Source organism: Pterocles gutturalis, unplaced genomic scaffold, assembly GCF_000699245.1.
Source record: "Pterocles gutturalis isolate BGI_N339 unplaced genomic scaffold, ASM69924v1 scaffold30050, whole genome shotgun sequence".
NCBI classification, from domain to species: domain Eukaryota; kingdom Metazoa; phylum Chordata; class Aves; order Pterocliformes; family Pteroclidae; genus Pterocles; species Pterocles gutturalis.
In genome coordinates this window covers 5,117-33,102 of record NW_010144259.1, presented here as the reverse complement: position 1 = coordinate 33,102, position 27,986 = coordinate 5,117, and the positions used below count along the sequence as shown (strand labels likewise).

The window sequence follows — 27,986 nt, the reverse complement described above, 5'->3', positions numbered from 1 at the left end:
TATAATCACGTATTATATTATCCTGACAGGTCTGCAAATACCACCCATGAAGTCATCAATGTCACCCTCCACACCACGCTGGCTGCTACTACCAAACTGGTGGTTCCTACACCTGCTAAACCTATCCTTCCAGTTCAGACTGGAGTCCAAGCACAGCAAGAGGAGCAATCTAGTGGCATGACAATTTTTTTTAGTCTTCTTGTATTAGGTGAATGATGAACTGAAAGTCTTTTAATCTCTTTTAATCGTATTCTGTATCTGAGGACATAAGGACATAGGCCAACTTTGAAAATAATAGCTTTTTATTTTTCCTCTGGTTGTCTCTCTAGGAAGTGGAATATTGTACAGGCACAGGGATTTAGAAAGTTGGGTATATAGCTGCCTGGACCTCCCAAACCTGTGGAAAGCTGAGGACCATTGCAAACCTTTTCACCATGGTCTCAAAATGCAAACAACATGTTTAATTGGCTTCACCTTCATCAAGCACATGGCATGTGTTCACGTATGAAAAAGACACTGTCAGAATACTCCATGGCTGTCTTTGAGGACAGTGTACTAGACAGATGACAACCTAGCTACTTCTGGACAGCCCTCAGATTTTTGTTATGTACACCAGCAGAAGGCATCCAGATGTACATGTACAAGTACTAAAGCTCAGTACTTATTTTTCTGGCTCCCCTTTCTTACAGTCCTACAAGAATGTGATAATAACATGCAGATTGCCATAATTAAATTAACATTGTTTTACATATATAGGCATTTTGAATGGCAGATAAACACCCAACTTTTCAGTAAGTCTGGGCTGTTATCCTTTTTAATAGAATATAGTTATCTCTCACCTTGTGCTTAGAGCAGTGCTGTAGTCAAAACTGTAACAACTTCCATGGAGGATTAAGGGTTTGTCTCTTTTCTGTGTCTGTGTGCTTGGTTCCTCCAAAGCAAGCTACACTGAGAGACTTTTCTGTGACAAATGGGTCACCTAGTCTTCTAAGTGGTCATTCTTTCCAGTAGCACATGGAGAAAATAATAGGTACGGAATTGAAAGCAGTGCAGAAACTTCTGGAAAACATTTGGGTTTAAAAAAACCTGTATCCTATAAAGAACTATGAAGCACTATTAAGTGCAGCAAAAAGTAAAAGGCTTTGCTTATTTCTAAAGTACCTATTTGTCTAAGAGGGTTAGTGTTTTCCCAGAGGTCAATGGTATATTCAAATTTGAACAGAAACAAAGACCAAAGCAAAAAGCAGTAGATCAAAAGACTTCTAAGATTAAAATAAAATTTCTGAATATGTGTGTCTCATGGATTTTAAAAGGGCCATTCATGGTAAAATTGTATTACTAGGAGTCAAGAACAGAACTTTTTTTTTTGGCTGTGTTCCAGCCTATTTATGCTACTCTTACAGCTTAATGGATCTTAAAAGCATCACCCTCAGGACAGGAGTGTTCCCTGACTGGACAAAGTAAAGCCAGTATAAAGGCTTGTTGTTTATAGTTATTCCCATTCATAATCTCTGATTTAAGAGACTAGGAAGGGTGAAGATGCCTGTGTATGCCATACGCTTAAATCTGGATGTCAGGAGCTGTAAAATGACTTTTAAAATGTTCTGAACTGGAATAGACCCAGAAGCAGATCCGTTCTGAGCTGCGTTGTATCCAAACCAAGCCCCAAATTTGAAGTGCCTGAAGTAGCATGAGTTAGTCTTTGACCCCAGATTTCAATGGCTAGTTCATCTGTTCAAACACCACTTTAAAAATCATACCTCTCTTCTGCCGTGTTCATGTGATCCATTAATTGCCTTCTGTTGTGTTACATGCTTTTACTGTACTCTTCCTTAAGGGCACACTCAAATATTCTTTCAGCCTGTCCAGAACACTGCTTTTTGCCGCCTCTTGCCTGATTGTTACACTCCTGATACGTGCAGGTGCCTGGAACAGATGATATGCTGCCAGATGCAAACTGAACAGTCTTGCACAAGGAATGAGTGACCAACAGCTAAAGAATATACCAGGCTGCCGTAGTATTTGTGGTGGGAGTTACTTCTTAGACTACGGTTACTTTTTGTTTTATTGCCAAAGCAAAGTAGTCAAAAGCTAGTAGAGAGGAGCTGGTGATTGGATCTGCTAAATAGAAAGCATGTTTGTGCTTGCATTGGGGTTTGCTGGAAATCTGTGATGTCCAGATGCCTTTATGAATCTGTCCCAAAGAGCAGTACAGAATGCTTTTAACACAGTAATCCTGGATGTCTGTACTGGATGTCTATTTTTCATGTTAAACAGGCAGGAAGCTGAGAAAATAACGCTGACAGGTGAATAAAAGTTTTGCTTGGGATACATGATGAAGCTATTGCTCACAGAGTCTGGCAGCTGGCGGCAAAATTCCCGAGTTGCTTGTTAATCTGCTAAACTGACGCAATTTCTAGTACAGTGTTTTAAAGTAAACACCAGTTTGAATCTGCATTAAAGTATTGTACTGTAAACTCAGGTGTTTTGAGAACTGATTGATACCATAAAGATGGGTGGAGAGGAAGTGGGGTAAATTTGTGGGGAAGGGAGCCTCGCCACTCTTGATGAATGGAGCCATCCCTGCTCATCACTCTCAACCCACAGCTTTGGCCCCGAACAAATTACATCCCAGTAATTGAGTAAACATTCCTGTTTTTCACTAGTCCTTGCTCAGTTCAGAAGCCCATCGATCCATCACATCAGTGAAATGCTCACCACGTTGTGTATGAACAGGGTGCATGAGATAACAAGTGGGAGAATGCAGGCGTCGGTGTGATACCTATTCCTTAGCACCAATTGGAGAATAGGATGATGAAAAGTGATGTTTGTATTTATGAGGTTTGTATTTCTTTTTTGTAACACTATAGTAAATACAGATCATGCTGTAGACCCCAGTAGTTCACACATGGTGTGAAACAGCAAACGCTGCCAGTGCTCAGAACTACTTGGGGACCATTTTGCACCTTTTCGGGCTGTAAATTGAAAGTTCTTCTGAACCATCTGTGAATGGCTGTTTGGTTTTTAGTTAACTAGAAGGAGCTGTTAAACTGAATCTCTAAGAGCAGTTCCAAGAAGTTGGTCCATTCCCGAGTTCAAAATGCGTGCTGTTGTAGCGTGGCCTGGCAGTCCGCTGCCCACACTGAACTGGGCGAGAGTCAACTTGCAACAAGGGAAAGGTGGACTGGAGAGAAGAAGAAAATTCTTCACCGTGAGACTTAAGCACTGGAATTGGGCTTGAGAGAGATTGTGACTTCTTTGTCTTCAGACATTCTTAAAACTGGACTGGACAAGGCCCTGGGCAACCTTCTTTGGCTTTGAAGTTAGCCCTGCTTCGAGCAGGAAGTTGGACTAGATGAGCTCAAGACATCCCTTCCAGTGTAATTTTTCTGATTCTGTGATTTGATTATCCATTTGGGTAAAGCCCATCTGCTTAGAGGGACTTGGATGTGAAAGTGTGTAGCTTTGAAATTTTAATTGAGTCCACATGTACACATATGCTTTATTGCAAAAATAAGAAATGTTTACCAAAAACTTTATTAAACAGTGTGCTCTCTATAACTGACATTTTTTTACAGCTACTGCTCAGATAACATTTTCTTGTAAGCTGAATCAGGCTCTAAAAGTAGTAGTAGTGTATTTTTAGAAGTTAATTTTAAGTCCTAAAATTTGCCTTAGTTATTTTCTGTCATTTATAGATCCATTTATGTACTCCAGTGAGAATTAGATTTGAACTAAAATTCGGTTCCTTGCATTAGTGGATTTCTACTAAGTCATTAGGGGAAGTTTAGTTGCATGTATTTTGGAAATACTACTTGTATTTTATTTTCTTATAACACTTCTAAATTTACAATTTATTTTTTTCCTTTCACAGCTATCTGCATCATATTGGTGCATTTACTGATAAAATACCGACTTCATTTTTTACCAGAGAGTGTGGCTGTAGTTTCTTTAGGTGAGTAACGATGACATTTTTATGTTGAATTTGTGTTAATTCAGGGGCTCTCAGTAGTCTGTACTTGAAATAATGCTCTGTTGTGTGTTAACCATCCCTAAAAAGATACAGCAAACTGGATGCAGTGAAGAAAACAACCAATTCATAGGATTAAATTCATGGAAGAAATCAAGAAATGAGCATACGTACAAAGACTGACCCAGTAAAATGACACATACAGGCACTACAGGGATGTCACTACCTAAGTACTTGGGCAGCTGCTTCTGTTTTTGCATCTGCACAAGATACTGCAGCACTCCCTGGCAATGAGACTCTGGCCTTCCCTTTGAAGTCGTGCATGTGTTTGTATTAGTTTCAGTAGATGTCTGTATATGTGATTTTAATCTAGCTGAGGACTGTAATTTTATCCTAAAAAATTGGCTGGAGTGACAGATACTTAACTCTCCCTGTAGTACCATAAGAGCTCTTCCTATGACTTGAGCTATAAGAATGCCACCCTTAATGAGGATCAGGTGTTTACCTAATTTGAATTAAATCTGGAGTATTCCTAAGCCTGCAGTTTTATGCTAGGGGAATGTCATTTATTTGTATGTTGTTGCTCCCGATTTATAAATGTGTAAATGAGGAGGAAATCAGGCCAAATACATGTATTATTTTCTCTACATACTGTCTAACACAATGTTTAAGGAACCTGGTCTAACTAATTCCAGCAACAGTTTTTCAGCCATCTCTCTGACTTGTTTACAAGAATCTCTGATATTTTTGCTTCTATTGCTAGTGGCACTTTCACTGACAGCCGTTCTAAAAATACAACAGAAAGAGAAAGATGCTTAGCTATAATCCTAACATAGCATGAAGGAAGGTAATACTTGTTGAGCAAGTAGATCTTTTACTTTCTCCTGGGCTTTGCTTCTCTTATATTTCTTAACTGTATTTTCACACAATTTCTCAATGGGAGGAAGTGAGCTTTCTGGTGCCTGTCAGTACCTTATGCTTTCTGTAAAGCAGGGATCTTCTTGTATCTTAGGTGCTAGATTGAGAAAATCTTAGAGCTGTTACTTAGCAAAAAGAAAAACATATTTTCCTGCAGGCATGACTCCCTGAATTTTTAGATAACTCTATTTGATGCAGACCACTGGCATAGTGGAAGGTATTGAAGCTTAAAGAGACATTCATTTGCAAGGCCCTATTTGACTTTTGATGTTTCTGTACAGCTGAAGAACAAATATACCTGTAAGAAATCTGTCATAGTGCTGGTATGGATTTCCTGGGTATTGCACGCACACCTCATCTTTATAGAAGCAGCATCCATCAGTCTTTTGTGCGTTTGTGCTTCTTGTCTACCATAGTATGGCATAGAAAGAGAGCTGTTGCAGAGCATCGTGACTGACTTTGCCATCCCCATAGAAACCATACCGTGTTTGAGGCATTATTGACACACTTCTTTTTCCTTCCCTTCTTACATTATTGCCGTGGACAGGTGTCTTGTGTAGTATGTCTTCCAGTGTCTTGAAAGGCTGCAAAAGAACATTACTGTCCCTTCGGTATCCTTCCTCTTTGTACGCAAAAATCCAGGCGGCAGGTGTTGATTTGTCTTTTAATCAGGTTAGTTACCGTTGTTATTAAATAGCTAATCTAAGTGTAAGCGGAATCCCCACTTTAAAATGCAGCAGCATGTTGATTGCTCTTGCTGGCATAGTTTTGGATTTTCTGTACGATCATTCCTTATATTCTGCCCCAGGCCTACTACTGGACAGTGCTGAGCTGAGGTGTTAGGCAAGCTTGTGTGACTGCTCCTGCTGAGCTTTGCAGGGAGCAGCAGAGGCACAGACATTCTTCTCTCTCTGTTTCTTGTTCTCAGCATCTCAGCAGCATGAGGATTTTACCTGTGCTGGTATGTTCTGTGCCTCTGTCAGTCCCAACAAAAGCTTGTTCATTAAACTAGTAAGTTTTTGTGCTGGGGCTGTCACTGCTACTTGAGATGGGTAAGAAGGAGCCAGCAGCGCCTCTCTTTTATTTTCACATAGAGGGCACGTAGGAAACTTGCAGAGTTCAGTTCTCGGTGTGAACCACAGCATAGCTGTAGTCTGTCTCCCGAACTAGATGAGATGATACCAGCAAATGCAATTCTGCTAAGTCAAAGCGCGTTATACCAGTAGCAACCCAGCTAACAGATGTCCTGCGTCACTTAAGCCTTATTTATTTAGTTTATTGACTCAGTCATATTTAACTACTGTCAGCTCTGTTGACAGGACACGGCATCTGTATAATCACTGGAATTGCCAGCTAATTGCTGGTCAGTGAACCTCTGTTACTGGTAATGATCTACACAGCTGCAAGAGCACAGCTTGAGTTTCAAGTATCCAGTTTTGCTAGCAGTGCCAGAAGTGAGGTGTGTCCTATTTTGGCTTGTAAATTAAGCAAATGTTCTCAGGCAGTTATTGATGGCTAATAAAAATGGCAGCAGAGAAGTATGATTTTTCACAGCTGTTTTTCCTCCTATTGTCTAAGCTGCTCAGAAGCTTCTGGTTTACAATTTCTAGGGCATGTTACTCTCCTGGTGGACAGGGCAGGAGTGCATTCTCTAAGGCCAGATTTTTATCTTTGTCCTTAAAAGTTATTGGAATTTTGTTGGTAAAAATAGTTGCCAGAAAAGTTTTTCTCTTTGATTTGTTACTGAGTTTTAAGATGTCCTCAAGACAAATAAAGGTTGTCTGTAATAAGAAAATTCCTATAACATTTGCAAAATAATGAGGCTTCGATTAAGTCTCATGGACTTAGCTTTCCAAGTGGCCCCTTGACAACACTGATTTAACTTGATTTAATAGATGGAACCAGCTGAACAGAAACTACTTTCATTAATCTAGTAATAAGAGTAGTTTGAAAAGATGTGTGGGATGGGTTTTAAAAACCATTGTCGGTTTGATTCGGCTGCTTTTAAACCCTCTTGGTGATGTGTTATTATGTGCAGCTCTCTTTCATGACTCTGCTTAGCATAATCTTAGTAGTACCATTGCGTGTAATATGCAGCTAGAAGGAACTTGTGCTGTGTAAAGGTGTAAGGTCTATAATTCAGTCTCATGCTTTTCCCTTAACCTCTCCTGTTGCCTTACATTTTCATTGTTGTTCATTCAACTTTTGATATCATGAAAGGATCCCATCTGCCTGTGACACTGCTGCTAGGGTCAGCTTGTGATGAGCTCTTTTTTTAAAAGAGAGATTGAGACCAGCCTTTTACTTAAGCTTCTTGAGCTCATAGGATCGGGATGCCCAGCCTGGAGCCCGCAGGCCATGGTTGGCCTCCTCACAGGGGTCCAATTTCACAAAGTACCTCTGGAGCCCTTCTACTTCAGCAGAAGTGAGTTAAGGGATTCTCTTTCCTTTTAAATCCCCTCTAAATACAGTTTTATGTGAGGGCTCTCAATACTAATTCATAAAATACTGAAAGTTTGTTCAGGAAATACACTTCCTGAAATCTGTGCCTTCAGATACATTGGCTCCGTTTGTTGTGGTTTGGTTTTTCTCCACATAAACTTCTTGTTAAGTGATACAAGTACTGCCAGTACCAGTTGAAGACAACGTTGCTGCTCTGCAAAAATTAGAAATGTTCTAGTCCTTGGCTTCTGATACAGCTTCCATCCCAGAATAGAAAGCCTGGCTGTTAGTCCTGAGACCTGTGTTAGTATGGCATGTGAGCGGCCGTGTCTGCATTCCGGCCTCCTTCACAGAACAGCAGACCTTTTATGTTCCTTCATTAATGTTTTGCTCTTGCTTGCCATATAAACCATTTCATGGAACAACTTTTTCTATCCTCTGGGACCAATGCCTTCACATATTTTTCTGTGAAAGAAGGCTTAAGCCTCATGGCTTTGTGTGTATGACACATCCATCAGGAGTAACCCATGTGATGTTATTTGTAAGACTCTTTTGATAGCTACAGCATGAGAGAATGAAAACATATGAGTTACAGGAAAGCATACTTCAAACTTCTCAGCCACTTTTAACCTTTCATTCCGTGTGTTTCACTCCTAAATCCCAGTGTTTGACTATTAAGTCTCCATTTTGTAAATAGTAAAACACAACTATGCAGAAACACAGATCTGGAATCTGACTAAAGACAAATTCCTCATAACTCCTTGAAAGCAATTAATGACAGTTCATGAATTATCTTCATGATTTACAGAAGAAATCTTGTTAGTTTGGAGTTTTCTGTCTTACCCGTTTGGAGATGGATAGGAGGAGAGACCACAATAACCTTTAGCCATTGCGTTTGCAGCACCCTTGGTAAAATTCTTTTATACTCAAATTAGTATCTCTACATGACTTAAAAGATATGTAATTCATTTGGGAAATAGTTCTGATGGTTCTCCACCCTCATCGGAGTTTGTTGTGCACTTCATTGCCAGTAAGTGCTATGATTTCATTGAGACAAAATTTACTTCTGTGGAAAAGACTGATTTCACTTAAGCTGTGTTAACACTGCCAATAGCATTGAAGTGACATGAAGATTTTTTGCTATCACAAAGATATCTAACTCATAACTTCCTGATTCTTTAGCAAGAAAGGCTGAATTTTACTGGAATGCAGCTTAGATGAGAGGCATTTTTGAGGCGTTAAACCTGTTACCTTCATGAACCAATGAACACAGCACTCCTAATATGCGTGTTCGGTATTTAGATTATCGCAAGTGACAATCTTCTGTAGGGAAGATATGTGACGTATTGGAAAGTTGCATATGTCGGCCCCAAAACAACTTTGTGTTTTTGTGCTTTAGGAAGGAAAGACTTGCTGCTTTATGTTTTGCCTTGTTTTGACTTTGAAATCTTTGTTGACTGAGAGTCGATAACAGTTAATGCAAACAATTATGTGTTTTATGAGTATTTCAGAATGTTGTCTTATTCTCTCCTAGGTATCCTTATGGGAGCTTTTATAAAAATCATAGAGGCTCAGAAGCTGGCCAACTGGAAGGTATATTTGAAGCAATTAATTTTTCATTGTAGAACAATCCTTAAATGTTTAGAACAAGACTGTTTGTAATATTAGTTTCTTTAGATGTAATTTCCAAAAACTTACATACATTATACTTGATGCCAAAGTTTGGGGGTTTTTTAATAATAATACAACCAATTTGAGGTCCTGATCCCGCTGAACATTTTCTACACAATATTTTTTTTCTTCTGAGTAATCCTTTTTATGGTACCAAATCTGTTCCTATTAGATACATGGTAGAAGAAGGTATTGGGCGTCTTTGGGATCAGTTACAGTAAAAAATACAGCAGTTCAGTTGTTTGTCTCATATACTTTTTGACTGTATTTAGTTCTCTTCCTCCTTTTGAAGTTAATTTAGGAGGTGTTCATAGGAAAAAAAATGTGTTTTGATAGGCTGTAAAGTCACGTTTTACCTGAAGATGTTAACATAGATTTCACAGAGGTGAAAAGGAGCGCTTCCTCAGAATAGCTGTGCTAAAAATTATGCTCTCTACTTATTTTATTTACTCAAAACTGCAACAAATTGTGGTGCTAAGAACAGACAGTTCATGAAGCAATCCATTCAGCACGGCATGTTTCCTGAGTACTCCATCACTTGTTGTGAAAAGACTGCTGAAAGCAGTGTGCCTGAAGCAGCAGCATTTTTCATGCTGGATGAAACAATGGAGACATGATTTGAGCTTTATTTCCAGCAGAAAATACATGCAAACCTGCTGTGCAGGAGGTTGTCCTTGTCCTGGCGCCTTGTGCTTTACAGACTTAGACCTTAGGAAGCAAATGTTACCAGTCATGGCAACCAAACGTAGGAACGTGTGACCAGAGAGGGTATGTGAAGCTCCATCCACAAAGATACTCAAAACTTGGCTGGATAAAGCCTTGAGCAGCCGAAATTGCTCTGAGTTGGCCCTGCTTTAGAGACCTCCACAGGTCCCCTCCAACCTGAATTAGTGTGTGATGCCATGAGGTCTTATCTGTGCATGTGTGGGGTCACAGAGGCTTTCCCAGGGAGGGAGAATCCTGGCAGAAGTGTCTCCAAGATGTCAGGTCTACAGTGAAGCAAGGATTTTGCCTCCTACAGTTTATCCATGTCATGAAAGCAATGAGCTCTTCGATATTCCTGTTTTAATTTAAAATTTTGTGGTATTTAAATTGTGATTTCGTTTCATGGGATCAAACAGTTCATTAGGATTAGATCAGTGAACTGATTGAAATTGCAGTGATTTGAATCGCCAGTTTTAAACAGGATTTATGTTTGCAAGCTGAAAGTCTTGGTCTGAGTAGTGAATTTTCATCCTAGCTTTCAGCTTAGTATTTCTTGGCAGTTATTTCCCTAAAGGAAAATACATTAAGATGCATAGATTTTCAATCACATGTAGCTTTTTTATTAAATATTATACTTCTCTTTTGGCAACTAAGTACCCTAATTCTGTGTACATTCATTTAAGCAATTATATAGTTCAGGAGTCATGTTGTGGTATTTCATTTTTACTTATTTACTAATTAGAAACAGCAGGTGGTGCATTAGTTAGTGTTTTTTCATTCCTGATTTCTGTCAACTGGATTTGACTTAAAATTGAAAGTAAGTTAAAGACTCACAAAATCAGCATTTTAGAAATAAAAATAATCAGTTATGTAGGGGAAAAAAAAAAGAAGGCTTAAAAAGTGCTCTGATTTGAGCACTGATTCTATAAACACAGGAAATACTGATTCAAGCTAGTGAATTTTTTAGTTTTTTCTGGTAAGCATTGGTCAAATCTTGGGAGGCACTGGGGATGCTGCATCCAGTTGCTCACACTATCAGCTAAGGTAAAGGCTCACAGATATCACATTATTATTATTTGCTTATTTAAGTTACTTTCACTGTACTAAAGCTTAGGTTTTAACATAGGTCATCATAATTGCAGATGTGAAATGTTCTAATCAATAATTATTTACTTTATAAAATGGTTTTAAATGGTTTTAAATTTACTAGAGAATTTTTGTTTATCTGATTTTGAAAAAAATAGAATATTTAACTGCAGGCTATATCAGTGTACAAAGCAAATCTCAGATTGTATCCCTGCCCTAAGAACTTAGTATGGCATGACTGCAAGAAATTATATTACAGAGTCTTCAGTGGACTTTGTACTTGCTGGTGATTCTTGCTGGCTAGCACGGCTGGTAATTACAGCCCTCCTATTTTACTTTCCTGGTCTCTGCTTCAGTGCAGCACAAATGCAGTCTGTCCTTTTAATTTTTTCTCACCTCCTTGTCCAGCTCTGCTTTCAGGGGCTTTTAAATAGTGTAATTAATCGGGTGTGTTGGTTTTTTGATCTAGAGCAGTTACTATATTGACAGAACCTAGGTAACGTTAGCCATTGACGCATGGAATTGTGCATGCAGAGTAATGGGCTAGAGCACTTCAGTATAAAGGATGAGTTTTATTTCCTAAGTCCCACAAATCCTTTAAGATGATTATCCCTGGTACAATCAGGAATGAGACTTTAAAGAGACGAGTATTTCTTTTTTGAAAGCTGGTGTTTTAGCATGGATTTAAACAAATTAATTGTTGATTACAAAGGTGACAAATTCTGTTGTATTCAGAACTGTGGGGACCTGGTGAGTAAAGAGGAAGAGGCAATGGTGAAAAGGAACCATCAGAATAGTACCATTAAATTACAGGCAAAAATTACATTTGCCAGGAAGAATCAAACCTCTGACTCTTAACAGTTGCAGGTATAGAGCTTGAGCCTGTTCACTTCAGGTGTACTAAGTTGATGATCTGATTTCTTCTCCTCGTTAATGAGTTTTCTAGTGAAGCTGTACTTGGTCATGGTTAACCTAGTTTGTATTCAAACCAGTGGCCAAGAGGTCACTGTTCCTTGACAGTCCTTACAGATTTTGCAACTAGGAGATAAAACGGGAATACTTTTTGTGGCAACAGAAGGACTTTTCCTTTGCCAGAAATAACCTGGTTTCTGTGCAGCTTATTTGGAGACAGTACTTCAAAACAAATAACAGCTATGTTTCTATCACTGGATTTAAAAAAAAAACGACTAATAGAAGTAGCAGCTCTGGAGTAATTTACTATTCTTCAGTCTTTTATTTTACGATAAGAAGGGAGGAAGATTAATGCTGTTTTCATTTTCCAACATTTTTGTTATTTTTTAAAAATCATTTCCCTTTTGGAAGATTTTATGTTATTTCAGTAATTATGATATCCTTGAAATTTTACTTCATTTTTGTTTTGCAGGAAGAAGAAATGTTTCGTCCAAATATGTTTTTTCTGCTTTTGCTTCCACCTATTATATTTGAATCTGGATATTCATTGCACAAGGTTAGCCCTTGCCAGACACTCATTTTACATCTTGAGGTTTTGTTTGGAACACATTCTGCTTTTAGTTATCTTAATGAAATTTAGAATGATTGCATTAAATTCCATCATGTTAATTGTCAGGGAATTGAGAATGCAAAATGTAAGCCTCTTCAATCCAGAATGCAGGGAATGTCACTTGTTGCTGTTAACTGAATGTTGGCAAGGTGTTAGGTACTGCTCAGAAGTGGTTCTCCTTGGTTGGAGAGGTTTCTTACCTCATCAGAGCTGTACAAGGGCTGATGTGAAGGAGGCAAAGAAGTAGGTAGGAGTAGGATCAGAAGTGGGAAAGGTGGGGTCACTCCATTGCTAGAGAAGAGGAAAATGTGTACAAGGGTTTTCACCCGTTGCCTGGGAGCCTGTGTTTCCGTGGCCACTGCTCACAGCGCTAGTCCTGGCTGAAGCGGTTCTGGGCCTCCCTGGGTGCTGCCTTTCTGCTCGAGCTGTGCTGCGGGGCAGGGAGTGAGCAGTGGACGATGGTAATACTGGGATCACAACTTAAGAAAGGGACTAGCAACGGGAAAGTTTACAAGCCTTTTAACATGCCCTGTCTACAACAGATGGATTGATTTACAGTTCTGTCAGGTGTGTCAAAGTGCTGTTCGTCTGAGGATTGGTTTGTTGTTAGGGTACCAGACTGACATCTTGTCCTGGGTGTTAGAGGGATTTGATGTTGTCCTCAAGAGAGCAGGTGGTGTGGATATATGTCCTGGGGTACCTGGAACCAAACTAATGAAGCTTTATTATTGGAGCACAGTTGTGGATCAGAATCTAACTTAGATGCAAATCCAAACATGAGTTTTCCCTCAGATCATTTTCACTAATTTACTTACTATTGTGTTCCAGGGTAATTTTTTTCAGAACATTGGTTCCATCACTCTCTTTTCTGTATTTGGCACTGCAATATCAGCTTTCATTGTAGGTGGAGGAATTTATTTCCTGGGCCAGGTAAGAATAACCACTTGGAAGCACTTAAGTTTATCTACCTTGCTCTTTGAAAGTCCATTTTTCAAGAGTAGACAAACATAGTGGAAGTGAATTCCTGGCTCACAAAGTCCAGTTCTCTGCTATCACAGAGGCAATTTTATATAACCCCTTCCATAGATGCAGCATGCTCCATGTTAGAAGCAATTAAGACTTGAGTTGAGATGTACTTTTTTTTACTTAGTCTTCCTATCAGAAGGCTGTTCCAAAACCTGTATTCTCTAGAGCCATCTTCTGATTTCCAGTATTAAACTTGTTTGTTCTGTCAGTAATTTTTTTCGTGTCTCTGCTTTGATGTTTCCCCATTGATAAGATATTGACATAGATAATTATATTTTCTCTCAGACTTCATTCTGGTAGGCCAAGCCATCCATACTTTCCTCTTGGCCTCTCAGTTTTCCATTCCTTTGAATGTGTTAGTTACTCTACTCACCTGTGTTTGTTTCAGTTTCATCTGGTCTTCCCTCCTTTTGGGTGACCAGAATTGTAGCAGTAGGTCAGTGTTGGAGGGCAATGTTTGATGGGTAACATCATGACTGTGATTTTCATTATAACAAACTTGGGATTTGATGAATAGTTTCATTTTTAAAAACAGCAGAAAAACACAGTTGATTGTGATTTTTTTTTTTTTTATGTTTTACCTATTCTTTCAGGCTGATGTAATTTATAAACTCAACATGACAGACAGGTAAGCTCTTGGGGAAATGGTGCAGTATATGAAATGAAGCATTCTTCAAGATAACTGTCTATGGGAAATGCACTGTAGTTGGCCAGCTCTTCTGGTTATTGTTTAGATTGCTTAGGTTCAATGTGGTGTGTGAAACTAATGAATAGATCACACACTTCTAAACCCTACTTATTACACCATTATTTCCAAATAGTATTCTGTGCTCAGTGATTTTTCTAGACAGTTTTTTAGCTTTTTAAAGTTAAAATATATAAACTTTGATTAGTTAGTATTATTAATATATATGATAAGGGCATAACTTTCTTTTTTCTCTTAAAGAATGAGTTTTTCAGTATGAACAATGTAGATTTTTCAAGAACTTGGCAAAGGATCTAATCTGTTTTTTAGGAGTACACCACCCTACCATTAAATAAATTTTGTTCTGGTTCACTTGGGATTTTTGTTTGTTTATTGTATAGCCAACACAGCTGTTTTTTGTTAAAATCCATAAATAAATTGGGTGGCAAGCAAGAACAGCAAAAATCTTCCTCACTTGGTTCCAGTGTTTGACTTTACACAGCAGAGCAGTCCCATTGCCTCTGTATTGTCTTATCTTTGGATTCCAAATTAATGAAGTTTTAGCAGTTCCCTTTAAGTGTTCCTCTCTAGTTCTCCTGAACAGGTAACACTGTGCATGGTTTGGGCTGTGGCTGTAAAGTTGTTTGATTTCCCATTCCTCTGATTTTTTTCTTATTTAGTTGTATTAGGACATTAACACTATTACTGGGAGCTGGGAGACAGGTGTTTTTCCAACATCTCTTCCAGCTGGACAGTAACTTTCCTGTTTGGTGTATCATTAAATAAAAACCAAAAACTTCCCTTTTGTCACTTCAAGCAACAAGAGAGCATAACCTTTCACTGTGTAAAAACTATAACATGTAGCGTCTTTGTTACAAGTTGTTCATATAAGTTTACTAGGTACATATTTTTCTTTAATCTAGTTTTCTTTTTTGTTTTGTGTTCTCCCAGTTTTGCATTTGGCTCTTTAATATCTGCAGTTGACCCTGTGGCTACTATTGCTATTTTCAATGCCCTCAATGTGGATCCTGTACTTAACATGTTGGTTTTTGGAGAAAGCATTCTCAATGATGCAGTCTCTATTGTTTTGACCAAGTAAGTGCATTTGAACTACACTTGTTTATGGAAACGGCAACCACATTATTTTCTGTTAATTAGTTATTCAGCTATACAGTAATACTTCCATCTCCATTTGGAACAGATCATGTATTTCTGGTGTAAAGCTGAATTTTGTATGATCCTTCTTTGTTAAAACCAATCCATAACATAAACTGTGTAGACAGAAGACAGTAACCACTGTCATTACCACTACCCTCAGTACCTTATCTCATTGACCCCAGATCACTGATTGCTTTCTAAGTCCGTACATTTACCAGCTCTCTTTCCATCTGAGGGTCCTGCCAACAGAAAAGCAATGTGTCCTTTCAGGCTTGCACAAAAATATTTACCTTGCCAAATATGCAGCTATGTCTCCTCTATCGTTGCCTTATACCCAGAGTCACACTTCAGTTGGGGGGGCAGGGATACATCAACATCCATGCAATACTTTTATATTTATGTTGGGGCTAACACAGGGAAGAAAAACATCCCTTGTCCCTGTCCTTTGCCCATGGTAATTCTTTGGGCCCAAAAGAGTAAAAAACTGTAGGTATATCTTTGTGTTACTGCTAAAGTCAATAGATTTGACTGTGAATATAGGAGTAGATACACTCAGAAGGTAGTGAAGTTAGAGTAATTTTTTAATGAACTAATTGCTTTCAATACAGTCGTGCTTCTCTAATGGAAGACCATGAAGGCTAACAGCAGTCAAAATGAACACTAGTTAGAATCCATGAGTTCTTTGCGTGGAATTCTATGAAATACATTCCTGAAGTTCAAAGAGATTTCTCCCCTTTCCTTGTAAGAGCTTCATTGTTTTTCTTCAGTGACCTTCTTGTCTCTCATCCACACCTAAATATTTGATGAGAGGTCTTCCTGTTCAGTTGTTCTTTGCTGAGGATCACATGACCTGTCTCTTTTTTTTTTTCATGCTGTGAGTTTTTACCACTGCAAAATGTGTTTTCCTTTTCAAAGTTTGAAAATTGTTTTGTAATAGTGGGCATTATCATAGCCTATTTACGCCATTCTGGGGATTCTTCAGAAGAGCAATGCCAGATTTCCAGACTTTTAGAAGAATTAGGTTTCCCTTTAGGGATTACACTAAGGCTTGATATAACATCTTTTGACATTCCTCGTGTTATATATATCACAGTAAAAGCCTTTTAAGAGTGGTAGCAACAAAGAAATTGAAGTCTTTTGTTGTTGTTCTCAAAAGACGTTTGGTATTTTTGGATCCAGGCTTAGAATTTATAACAGTTTCTTTTTATTTATTTCTTAATTATATCTAGCACAGCAGAAGGTTTGACAAGAGAAAATATGTCAGATGTAAGTGGCTGGCAAACCTTTCTACAGGCACTGGGATACTTTCTTAAGATGTTCTTTGGCTCTGCAGCACTTGGCACACTTACTGGTCTTATTTCTGCATTAATATCCTTTTTAAGTTTTGGTGATACACATATATAAATTGTTGATCTTCAGCATTCTAATAGTATTTTTCTTTGCCATCTTCTCCAGCACTTCTTAGGGAATATTTCTTATTAGACATTATTTTATTGGCTGAGGGTTTTCTCATGCTCGTTTTGTTTTTATGTTAGTGTGCATGGGTGTGTATTAAAAAGTTGCATCAAATTTTTGTGAACATAATTAAGGTCTGAAATGCTGTATAGTAGCTTATATTACGTGCATTGGAGTTATGAAATACAGTAATTGTGTTGTAAATTCAAAATATATTAATTCCATTTCAATACTGATCCATTTTTACAAGCATATGGCTCCTTTTTTACATGCATAAACCAGTTAATTAAAAAGAAAAAAATAGCTGCTTTTCCCGAGGGCTTTTGAGTCAGACCAGCTCATTTGTCCCTGTGTCTCATATTCAGGCAGCTGAATACAGCTACTGTTCTGTTTGGCTTTAAGTTGAGTTCTATTTTGCCTCTTCCACTTCCATGAATTGGTTGCTAAACAACCCAGAAGCTTCTCTGCTGAGATAAGGAAGGATGTTAGTTGTAAGTCAGGCACTTTTGTTCATTTTCAGAGCTTGTTTAATGTTAACACTGGTTTCACTGTAGGTAATCTTTTGTGCTAGGCTTGTACAGCAGTTATTCATGTCATCTGGGACATACTGTTAAGCACTCTGTTTGAAAATAACAAGAACAGAGTGATTAAATATAGACCTATTTCCTCTCTTGCCTCTCATTAGCCTGGTTCCATGAACTTTTAAATTATTCCATACATCACAACAAAAGAGGGAGACAGATGTTCAGCACTGCTTTTACTGATAGCTAAATGAAATTAAGACAAAGAGAAAAGCAGCTTATTTGCCCCATTGCCATTATTTGTGCCTCAAAATACTGGATTTACCCCTCAGCATGCAAAATTTCAGTGCAGCAAAGGATGTCTCTTATTAGTTGCCAGCAGATAAATACAGTCGAAGGTTGTTGCTGGTTCATGACCCAAGAGGAGTATGAATTTCCATGTCACAGGCATCTAATCCTCTGAATGTTAGCAATGATGATAGGTGGAATATTTTAAGCGTTAAGGCAAGGGTATGATTGAAGGAATATTCCTCACTGTTAATATTACTGCAAATCTGTCATATCCATTTGAAAGTAACTAGAAGTCTAGTGACTGAACAGAGGAGATGGCTTGCATGCTTAGTGTGGCCAGTAACCATGTCCGAGGCAAAATCTACTTGTATTTGGCACCTGTGCTGCCGAACTGTGCAAGAGATGCAAAGCAGAACTTACGGCCCTTGACAAATGTCCACGTTTATGACTACAAATGTAAAGTAAGTTTGAAATATCTTGAGTATCAAAAGGACATGATTTTTGTTAAAACATAAATGAGAGCTATTTTACTTTTAATTTGCTATTTCATAGCTCTCCCCTGTTTTTAGAAAAGCCTTTACTATTTGTTGATTCTCTGTGGATTTTCTTCAATAGTTTTGGAACAGAGATTTCAAAGTTTTTTTTGGCCTTTCTAGATCCAAACAAACAGCTCGGCATGTTGTTATCAGTTTTGTACAGGTACATCAGCAGCAGATCGTTTCTGTCTCTAGGTCTGTCCATTCTGATAGACTTCTACCAAGAGTAGCTTCTATAAGAAACACTTCTCATAAGAAATTATTAATCTTTCCATACTTGAGTCAGGGGCCAATCTGTGGACTTCATTAGCTATTCAGTAGGTAAGTACATTAGGAATAATAATTGTTTTGTAATGGAATGACACAAGTTTAATTTTTTCTTTGGATTTTTTTTAAATTTATTTTTTCCGTAACATTTTCATGTATACGTGCTAAAGCACATTGATTTAAGGAAGACACCCTCCCTAGAGTTTGGGATGATGATTATCTTTGCTTACCTTCCTTATGGACTTGCAGAAGGTATCTCACTTTCAGGTGAGTAGCAAAATGAGTATATCTAAGTTTCTTTGATAAATTTAGGGAGCAAATATTATGTGTGTGTAAGAGGGCCCCTGGTTTTTTACGTGTTTTCTCACTTAACACGTGCTCTTTTAACTTCGACTTACTTTAAGGAAACACTTATTCTCTGCTTCATGTTATAAAAGCATAGAAAAGGTAACGGCAGTTTTCATAAGCATTAGTTAGCCATTGTAAACACTAGTATTCTCCCCAGTTATCTCTACCTAACGCAGAATTAAAATTTCAGCTGCATGCTGTAGATCTCAGTCATGTTGGCTGACTGGGATAATGTCCAGCCTACTGCCCTGTAGCCGTGTTTCTGCCTGTCCTTCAGTGCCATTGGGGAAATCAGCTGAGACCACCGAGTGTTGTATATATCTCTGAATACTTGGTAGAAGTTTTGCTGAAGGCCACAAGAAGAGGCTTACAGGTGAACTTCCATCATTCTGTAGAATCATGTACAAGAACACGGTCCAGTTCTGCTGGGTGCCCAATGTGTCTGACCTTTGCTAATTTAAGTGGTTTTTTTAAGGCAGTCAGCTTCCTGTCTCTTTTCTCAAAGGAAAGTGGGAAGGGATGCAACAGTTAATATAATTCAAATAGCTTGGGAATCTACCTTTTTTTTTTTTTTTAAGTGCATTAAAAGGTATATTTGCTCTACAACTTGGACCATATTAGAATGTTTCAAGTTTCTGAGGAGTGGTATCAGGACTAGATTTCATATAAATGAGCTGCAGGTATGAAATTAGACTTTCTGAAAATATACATGTAAGCTAATATGAATATTTTGGAATGGATCTGTAGTGGTATATATCAGCATTCCTTCACTGATGTCAGTGGAGTTGTATTTTTTTATATGTATGAAGATGTGGCCTATAATCATGGTAGTTACACAATCAAGATTTACAATCCTAATGCAAACATTCCATTCTGCCCACTTGCATCCAGAACTACTCTATATGTGTATATAGGCCAACACATATCCAGGGAAATTAAATTATATGAAACCTGAGCAAGCAGTTTGATATGTGAAAATATTTGTATTGCTGTAAAAACAAGTTTTGCCTTGTGAGAAGATTATTTTGTACGGTCTCAGCACATGGCCTTTTCTATTTCTAATTTATATGGCTTATTAATATAAAATTATAATAAAAATATTACAGAATTACAGTGCCATTGCATTATATAACCAACACATCAGTATGATGGTATACAGTGAAAAAGAATTTACAGTAAGATTCCTAGTTAGTTGCTCTCAGGATGATAGAGGTTCTTTGTCATTTTATTTATAAAGACAACCTCTCTAATTTTTCAAGTGCCTTCAAGAATGACTTCAAGAAATACAAACTTTGAATGACCTTAGTCAAGTCATCTCTGTGTTTCAAACAAAGGATTCTTTTGACCGTTCCTCAGCTATTCTGATCCTTCCAGTTGCGTTCATTGGGGCCACTCCTCAGCACATAGCTCCAGCCAAATACTTCTAGTGTTTTTACCTTCCTTTGCTTTGGGCAAACCAGGTGTACTCCCCCATGTCACGCTGTCCTCTCGAGGTCTGCATTGCAGTTGATTTCTTCTGGGTTGTGTTGTTAATTTTGTCGGTTATTTCCTCACAAGGAGTACTGTAGTTTTTCTTCAAGTGGACTGCTAAATTCTTCCACAACCTTAACCATCACCTCAGATGACATCCTTTGCAGGTGTAAGTCTATGCAGTAGGTGTGAAAATGGTTAAAGCTTCCTTTAAGATTCCCAGCTCCCTATGAACAGTGAACAACTGGCAGCGTCTGACACGTCTTGAGCAGTTAGCGAAATAGATTGAAATTCAGATTCTTCTCATAAATAACCAAGAGCTGAGAACCAAGGTAGATGGAAAAAAATCCCTAACAGAAATCAGAGATTTGTGAAATACAGTGAAATCTGAAGTAGCTGTTCTGGCCTGTGATACCAGTTGCTGTATCTCTGTCCAAGCTGTGCATGTCATTAGGACAGCTGAACTCTATAATAGAGCATTTGGTGGCTTTTCCTATAGTTGATAGCTGAGATTAGTCTCTGTAGTAACTTACAGCAGACAGTTTAGTGATCCTGCCTGCTGGGGGCAAGGGACATTCTGCACAGTGGCATTCCTTACTAGCCCCTACGTATCAGGCTCAAGAATTGGCTTTTTATTTCCCTCACTTTTATGGGAAACTGTGACAAAACAGGGTTTTATTCTAGCTTGCATGTGACTTATACTGAACCTCCCAGTATTCAGTGTGACCAGTGGAATGAGACGAGTATGAATACGGTAATAGAAACCCCACATAAGCTTTTGTGTTAGTAAGGGCTATAAAGACAAATATTTGCAGAGTGCAAGCTATTCTTCTTCTGTTGACTTTTTTATCTACAGGTATCATGGCAATCCTCTTCTCTGGCATTGTGATGTCGCACTATACACACCATAACTTGTCCCCGGTGACACAGATCTTAATGCAGCAGACATTGAGAACTGTTGCTTTCATGTGTGGTAGGTGCTACCTATTATTAACATCTAATATTAATAGTTTAAAATTTTATTTGCCTGAAAAGGTGATTCTGAGATGGGAGCAGCAGAGGTGTGCATTTTCTTCTGTCCATGTGTTATGTCAGTGGTACAGGTCTTTAGGAGAAGAATTCCTAATAGTGGAGTCAAAAGTCACCTTTCCTGCCACAGTGGATAAAACAGGCAGTAAATCTCTCTCTCCCATCCTGCAGGCTCCTGCGAAGATTTGCCACAAGATTGATAACCAAATAGAGATCTCCGACTCCTATATTCCTCTGGTCTATTTTTAATTTTAGGAGATGGATTTTTGGTAATATTTTTTAAAATAGTTTTGGATACAAAAAGCTACTTGCAAAAACAATAGCTTCACAAAATTAGAAGATTTTGGAAATAGTGATACAAGCAGCTCAGAGTCCCATAGCCTTTCCATTTCCTTTTACAAGCACAACTTTTGAAGAAATTACATACTGCTCTGTATATTCCTGTTTTCTAGGGTATGGATTGAATGTGTTCCATGTGGTTTGCAGGAAGATGCATTTGGAACATGGTCAGGGAGTGGCCTTGCTGCAAACTGAGCCACTCATTACCTGAGCACCAGTAGCTCAGCAGGGTTTGGTCTTAATCTATTACAAACACGAAAAAAGCACGTATTCATTCAAGTCACTATAAAGGAGCTATTTAAGATATTGTGCAATTTCGTACATGTTTGCAGCAGGTTTTGAATGTGCACATGTAAGTAGCCGGTACCCAAAGCGTGACCAAACATCTTGTGCTGCAGTAACTCAGGTATTGCTCCCATCTGTCCAAAACTGTCCTCTTTTTAACTGCTTTTATGATAAGGAACCTACCTTGCTAGGACAGCAGCGAACTGATGAAACATCTTGACTCTGTGGTTCTCTGATAGTAATGGGTTGATGCTGTGAAAATAAAATATTTGGATTACTGTAGTCATTGTGCAGTCTTGGTACTATTTCAGAGTTGCAAATATCACTCTAGAGGTTATTATAATATGCAAGAGTGGTTAGATCATACAGTGCAGTATTTTATTACAAAGAAAGTCATGAACTGCTGCCGCTTATAAGAATTTAATGAATTGAATACTTTATAATAACATTCAACTTACGGTTTGTGAGATTGTGCCTGACATTTCTGTTTTATATAGAATCTGATTCACAGCTACAGAAGTTGTCAGGAGTTGCTCCTGTAGCTTGTCCTATATTCCTCAAGTACAAAATTCTTTAGAACAAGGTGTTGCTAGCTTTGTTCGTGCTCCTTAGTGTTTTACAGCTGAAAAACAGCCTACACACACAGACTGAGGTGCTGTCCACTGACAGCCGGAGTGGAAGAATCTGGCCTTTTGCATAATGGCATTTGTGCATTCACAAGTCAGGAATAGTATTTTATGTACCACATGTAGTAACTGCAATAGGAATAGAAAAGGTTTTATGGAATTGTTTATTTAAGATGTGTTTTCTCTTTTTCAGAAACGTGTGTTTTTGCATTTCTTGGCCTGTCAATTTTCAGTTTTCCTCACAAGTTTGAAATGTCCTTTGTCATCTGGTGCATAGTAGGTATTTACTTTCTTCCATCTTGTTTAGATGCATTTGTAATATTGGGGAGGGGGGAACACCTTATGGTTAAAATATTTTAGAATAGCTATGTTTCATAGGTTTTTATGAAAATACTTCCAGATTTGTATGTATTGCACAAAGTTAACTGTCAATAATAGCATGAAATTATTCTTCTTGTTCTCCGCATTTTGGTGTACAAGTGCATCAGTCTGCTTTAAGGAATTCCAGTTTGCTGTTACTTTGAAGCCCTTCTATATAAGATTATTAAAAACAGAGAAAAGAACCTTGCTTGTTTTGACCCTATCAGATTTATTAAAATAAAAGAAGTTTCAAAAGATATTGAGATTACTATACATGCCACTGTATTCCAAAAGTTCTTTTACCAGAAAACAATCCTGAGTTTTTATATATCCTTAGCTTCATATGAACAATTTGTGTGAATGGGCAGTTTGTAGAAACTACAGTGCAAACTAGGATCAAACTCCACTCCATTCCATCTCTCCAGGACTACAGCTTTTGAGTCTGTCTCTCATATATCATTGCAGTTTGTTTACATAAACCAACTTGGGCCATACATCACTGCTTCACCGTGAGCTCACCTCCTTCAGAGGAAGTCCTTACTCAGAGGTTCTCCACTGTGTATTTATTCTTTGACTCCATTCTTAAATCTTTTTCTTTCATTCTGTATTTCAGTGTAGCTTTATGTATTGGCACTTTGAATTATTTTTCACATGGGAGTTACCTACATCTATTCCTATTACAATTGTTTAATATAGACATGAAAAGTATGTTGTTCTCTTGCAGAGTCAAAAGAGGGAAATGTGAATCCATTTCCAGTTGCGTACAGCCACATAAACTAGCACATTTTAGTCCATGGTTGAAGGGATGAATTGTTAATCTACAACTTACAGGCAGTGGTATCAGCATGGGGAACTGCTCTCACTGCATTGCACCCAGCTTCCCTATCTCATGTATATCTAAGGTGTGACACTTCCTTCTAAGTAGCACTGCCCTCACAGGCATAATGCAAATTGCATAATTTGGGGGTGATTCATAAAGGAAAACAGCACAGCCCTTCAAGGATCCTGCTGACTAATTCTAGGATATTTACCTTATCAAGGTCTGTTTGTGGTAGAGCTTAGAAGCAATGCCATTGTGAAAACCCCTGCTTTTGAGTTAAAGTTTCACTGTATTTGTTAATTTTCTGCCATTCAATCAATAGTACTTTTTTTCCCCTCCCTCTCAAAATATTGCTTCTTATGTGGTGTATTTTCTAACCATACCCAGGGAAGCATTGAGGAACCAGATTACATGCTATTTGGTTGGCTTCTGGCCTTTTTCTCTGAGGAACTGGTCCACGGGGAGACAATAGAAATATCTTATTGCCTCTTAGCTGCTGTGCCAAGGGGACGATTAAAGGAGCTGAGCTGAGAACTTTTACCCAAAGTAATTCTTGGTCTCTCTGGAATGCCTCTTGGGTTTCATTCATTTATTACAAGTAAAGTAGTGTCTGGTGTCTGTCAGTGACAAGTCTGGTTTAGTTTCAGTTAAGCAGACAAAATGTTTAAAAAGTTAAATTCCATCTTGACCTATGCTGAGAGATTCCTTTATGTTAGTTCAGCAGTACACCTACTTCCAAGACCTGCAAGTGAAAAGAGCATGTTCACATTAGCCTGTACAAACCAGATGCAGCTGGAGCCTGTGTGAATGTAACACGTCAAATGATCTTCTGCTTTTATTTCTCTTTTCAGGTACTTGTTCTCTTTGGTAGAGCAGTGAATATTTTCCCACTTTCCTACCTACTCAACTTTTTCCGGGATCATAAAATCACCCCCAAAATGATGTTTATCATGTGGTTTAGTGGTAAGTTAAAGCTCAAAATACAGAGAACTGGAAAAAATGTTTTATCTTTTTCATTTTGTGGGCTGCTCTGAGAGGAACTGGTTTTTTATCTGGGGAGCAACACTCAACATTTGCAGTGTTCTCAAACCCAAGTGCTATAGGTATGTTCCCTTTCCCCTTTGTGCTAGAGGACTATCCAGTGGTGATCCCCACTAAAGCTTTTCTGCAGTTTCTTTCTAGGTCTAGCAACTTCACAGTTTGAACAACAGTACCCAAAGAGCTCAGGTTCATTTCAGAGTGGAAACCACATGATAGATAAATGGGCATGGTATAGGATTGTAAAAATCTTTCACAGATGGAGAATTCCTGTTGAGTTAATCACAGTGCTGAGGACAAATGGTGCTGTTGAGACACTCTTCATTGATTTACTGTTCTCTCTGATAAGGTTTACGTGGTGCAATTCCTTATGCCCTCAGCCTCCATTTGGGCTTGGAACCAATAGAGAAGCGACAGCTCATTGGGACAACAACAATCATCATAGTACTGTTCACAATTTTGCTCCTGGGAGGAGGAACCATGCCCCTCATCAGACTTATTGACATTGAAGACTCCAAAGCACGCAAGAAGAACAAGAAGGACATAAATCTTAGCAAGACAGAGAAGATGGTTTGTTTGGGTTTTTTATGCAGATGATCACTGATTTTTTTTTTTATTTTACAATTTCTAAGACTCGTTTTTTTTACTAACAAGTAAAATGAAATCAATGGAAAAGGCCAAGCAATATAATTGTAAAATATCCCAAAGACAGAGCTTGGTTAGTGTTTACACAAAATAACTGTTTGGACAAAGGGAGGAGTAATAGTCTCATAACTCTAATTATAAATTGATCCATACAAATTAAAGTAACCCCTGCAAAGCATAAAGCAGATGATACAGGATTGAGTCATGTACAGAGGGAAAGTAGCTAGTACAATGTGAGTCATGAATTAATCATAAAAGGCAGATGGGAATTATTTTGAAAAAGTCAAAGCAAAGGCCATGAGAAGGTGGTAACAACAGCAACCCTCTGATTAAGTTTTATTTAAAAGCAATTTCTGGCTGAGCAAGAGTACTGAAGAAAACTAACAGCCAGTCTGAAACCTCAGGTGAAAAAGGCTGGAGTACGAAAAGTATCCCAGAACTTTTGCCTGTTTTTCCCCAAGCCATCAAACAATACATGCAGGGTATTGTTCTGTAGGATCTGAAGAACAGCTCCTCTTGGTGTGAGGTTTCAAAAAGCTTGCAGTCTTCAAAATTGTCTTACTCCATCCACTTAGGGAGGTGTGTGTAGGAAGAGCACAGGGACAGGGTGTGTTCTGATACAGGGCTTGTTTTCATCAAGAAAATTAGTGTTGCTTGATGGATAAAATAATTGTCCAGCTCACAAGAGAAAACCTGCACACTAGAAATCTTCTCAGCAATAACACCACCACCAAATATGGAACATTTGAGGTCTTCTACTTTCAGCACTAAAAGGGAAGCTAAATGGCTTAGAGAATCAACAGCTGAACAGATCCATACAGCCATAAGCCCTGGGAGGTTGGGGTGATAATTCCCATATAGTTCTAACATGGGAGTTTGTTGTGAGAAGGGGGAGCACAGAACAGGGGGCTGAAGCAAGCTGGACGGATGACTGCCACATTTCTCAGGTTATTCCAGTATTTGTGATCTTTCTAGGGTAATACCATAGAATCCGAACATTTATCAGAGCTCACAGAGGAGGAATATGAAGCCCAGTACATAAAACGCCAAGACCTCAAAGGGTTTATGTGGTTTGATGCCAAATATTTGAATCCTTTCTTCACCAGAAGACTCACACAAGAAGTAAGTTGTTCTTGGTTTCTTGAAGACAAGAAACTGTGGTCTAGTTGGTTGTAATTTTACTCTGTACCATTCAAGGCTCATAGTGTAGCCATGCAGCTTGTATGTTAGGAACAGCGAGCCATCTGATGTATTACTTGTAGAGCAGCTGTAATGAAAAGCTGCACTGTAAAATTGCAGGTTGGATTAAATTAGCTTCTCTCAGGGCTGCCACAATTAAACTTCAAAATGTGTATGGATTTATCAGAGTCGCCTTTCATCTTGCAGAATACCATGAAGAGTATCAGGAGTTACTGGTTACTACTGTTGCTAGAAAAAGCTGCTGCCTCTCATGCAGAGTTTGTAAAGCGCTATCACACAAAGGTCCTGCCTTTTACCGCACATGGCCCTGTGAATTCTGGAGGTGCAATTTTTCTGCAGGGTGCAGTTTTTATCTTGGAAATAAGCACCAGCATTGCAGCCTGCCACTTTTAAGACTTCCTCACTGGGAGACCAAGACTCTGAAGCTGAAAATGCAAAATGACACCTGATTGAACATGTAACTTAACACTGGGTGGCTCTGAGAGGTGTAAACACTATGCCATTTTCACTCCAGTGCCTCAGAAGCCTGAGACTCCTTAGCCACAAAGTGCACTGTTTTACCAGTTTGCCATAGGATTAAGCATTTATGCTGTGGAGTTGATAATTCTGGGTAGTGTTCACATTCCATCTTCCTAGCCTGCTCAAACATACTATTTTTCCTCTTGTTTTGTACCTTTCTTTTCAAAAGAGTGTTTTCAGCACTTTCCCACAAAAGCTAAAGGCATTTTTTGCAAAACCAAAAAGGAATCGAGAAGCCAGAGTAAGCATCTGATTTGTAGTTGATAGCCAAAAAGCACAGGCTGCCATCCAGACTGAAACCAAAGGCTAGAAAAATAAGTACGTGAATCACCAAAGCAGGCCACAAGCTTGCCACTGTCTCTGTGAACATGTAGAGAGGAGTGAAGGTTCAGAGCCAGGCCATCCAGGCAGCACTGGGAGTGTTGAAACTCACAGAGCAGGACTGTCTGGAAAACACAGGTAAAAATACCCGTCATCAAAAATACCATCTGTGGAAATAATTACTGAGTGAGCACTGGATAAATATTTTCTGATAGGAAAAATAATTGCTTTGCATGCTCGTAGACCAGGAGGGGATTATTTCCTGAGGAATATGTTAAACTAGTCTTTCTCTGTTGCACTAACACACAGGTGTTGTAGCTGAGTAACAAACTGCTCTGGTTTGCTTTTGCCTTAGGACTTGCATCACGGGCGCATACAGATGAAAACCCTCACAAACAAGTGGTACGAAGAGGTACGACAAGGACCCTCAGGATCTGAAGATGATGAGCAAGAGCTGCTATAGCAGACCGGGACAGGAGTGCAATGAGTTTATCATTAGAGCATTAGAAAGAGGATTTAAATATCAAGAGTCTGACGGCACAAAAGCTAAGAATGAACTTTGAGTTCAGACATGTGTTGTGCTACGTGTTTAGGTATGAAACGGCAGATCTACTGTGCTGGGTATTGCTACTCAGTGATGGAAACCCAAGTGTCAGACACTGGACTGAATGAAGAACATTTCATCCAGAATTTACAGCATAGAAAATTTTATGCAACCTGTTGAAAAGCTGAA

General features: G+C 38.5%; 1 protein-coding gene across 1 annotated transcript; it reads left to right on the top strand.

The window, feature by feature from the left end:
• On the top strand, positions 1–27,986 carry SLC9A8 (solute carrier family 9, subfamily A (NHE8, cation proton antiporter 8), member 8; the record flags this gene model as incomplete). The annotated part of the gene is made up of 15 exons (XM_010085054.1): positions 1–208; positions 3,875–3,955; positions 8,865–8,923; positions 12,177–12,260; positions 13,143–13,244; positions 13,934–13,968; positions 14,977–15,120; positions 16,413–16,551; positions 18,415–18,520; positions 20,928–21,044; positions 22,544–22,626; positions 24,382–24,493; positions 24,918–25,138; positions 26,189–26,335; positions 27,609–27,986. Coding segments are annotated over 15 exons (1,746 nt in total), but the record flags the coding sequence as incomplete, so codon positions are not given.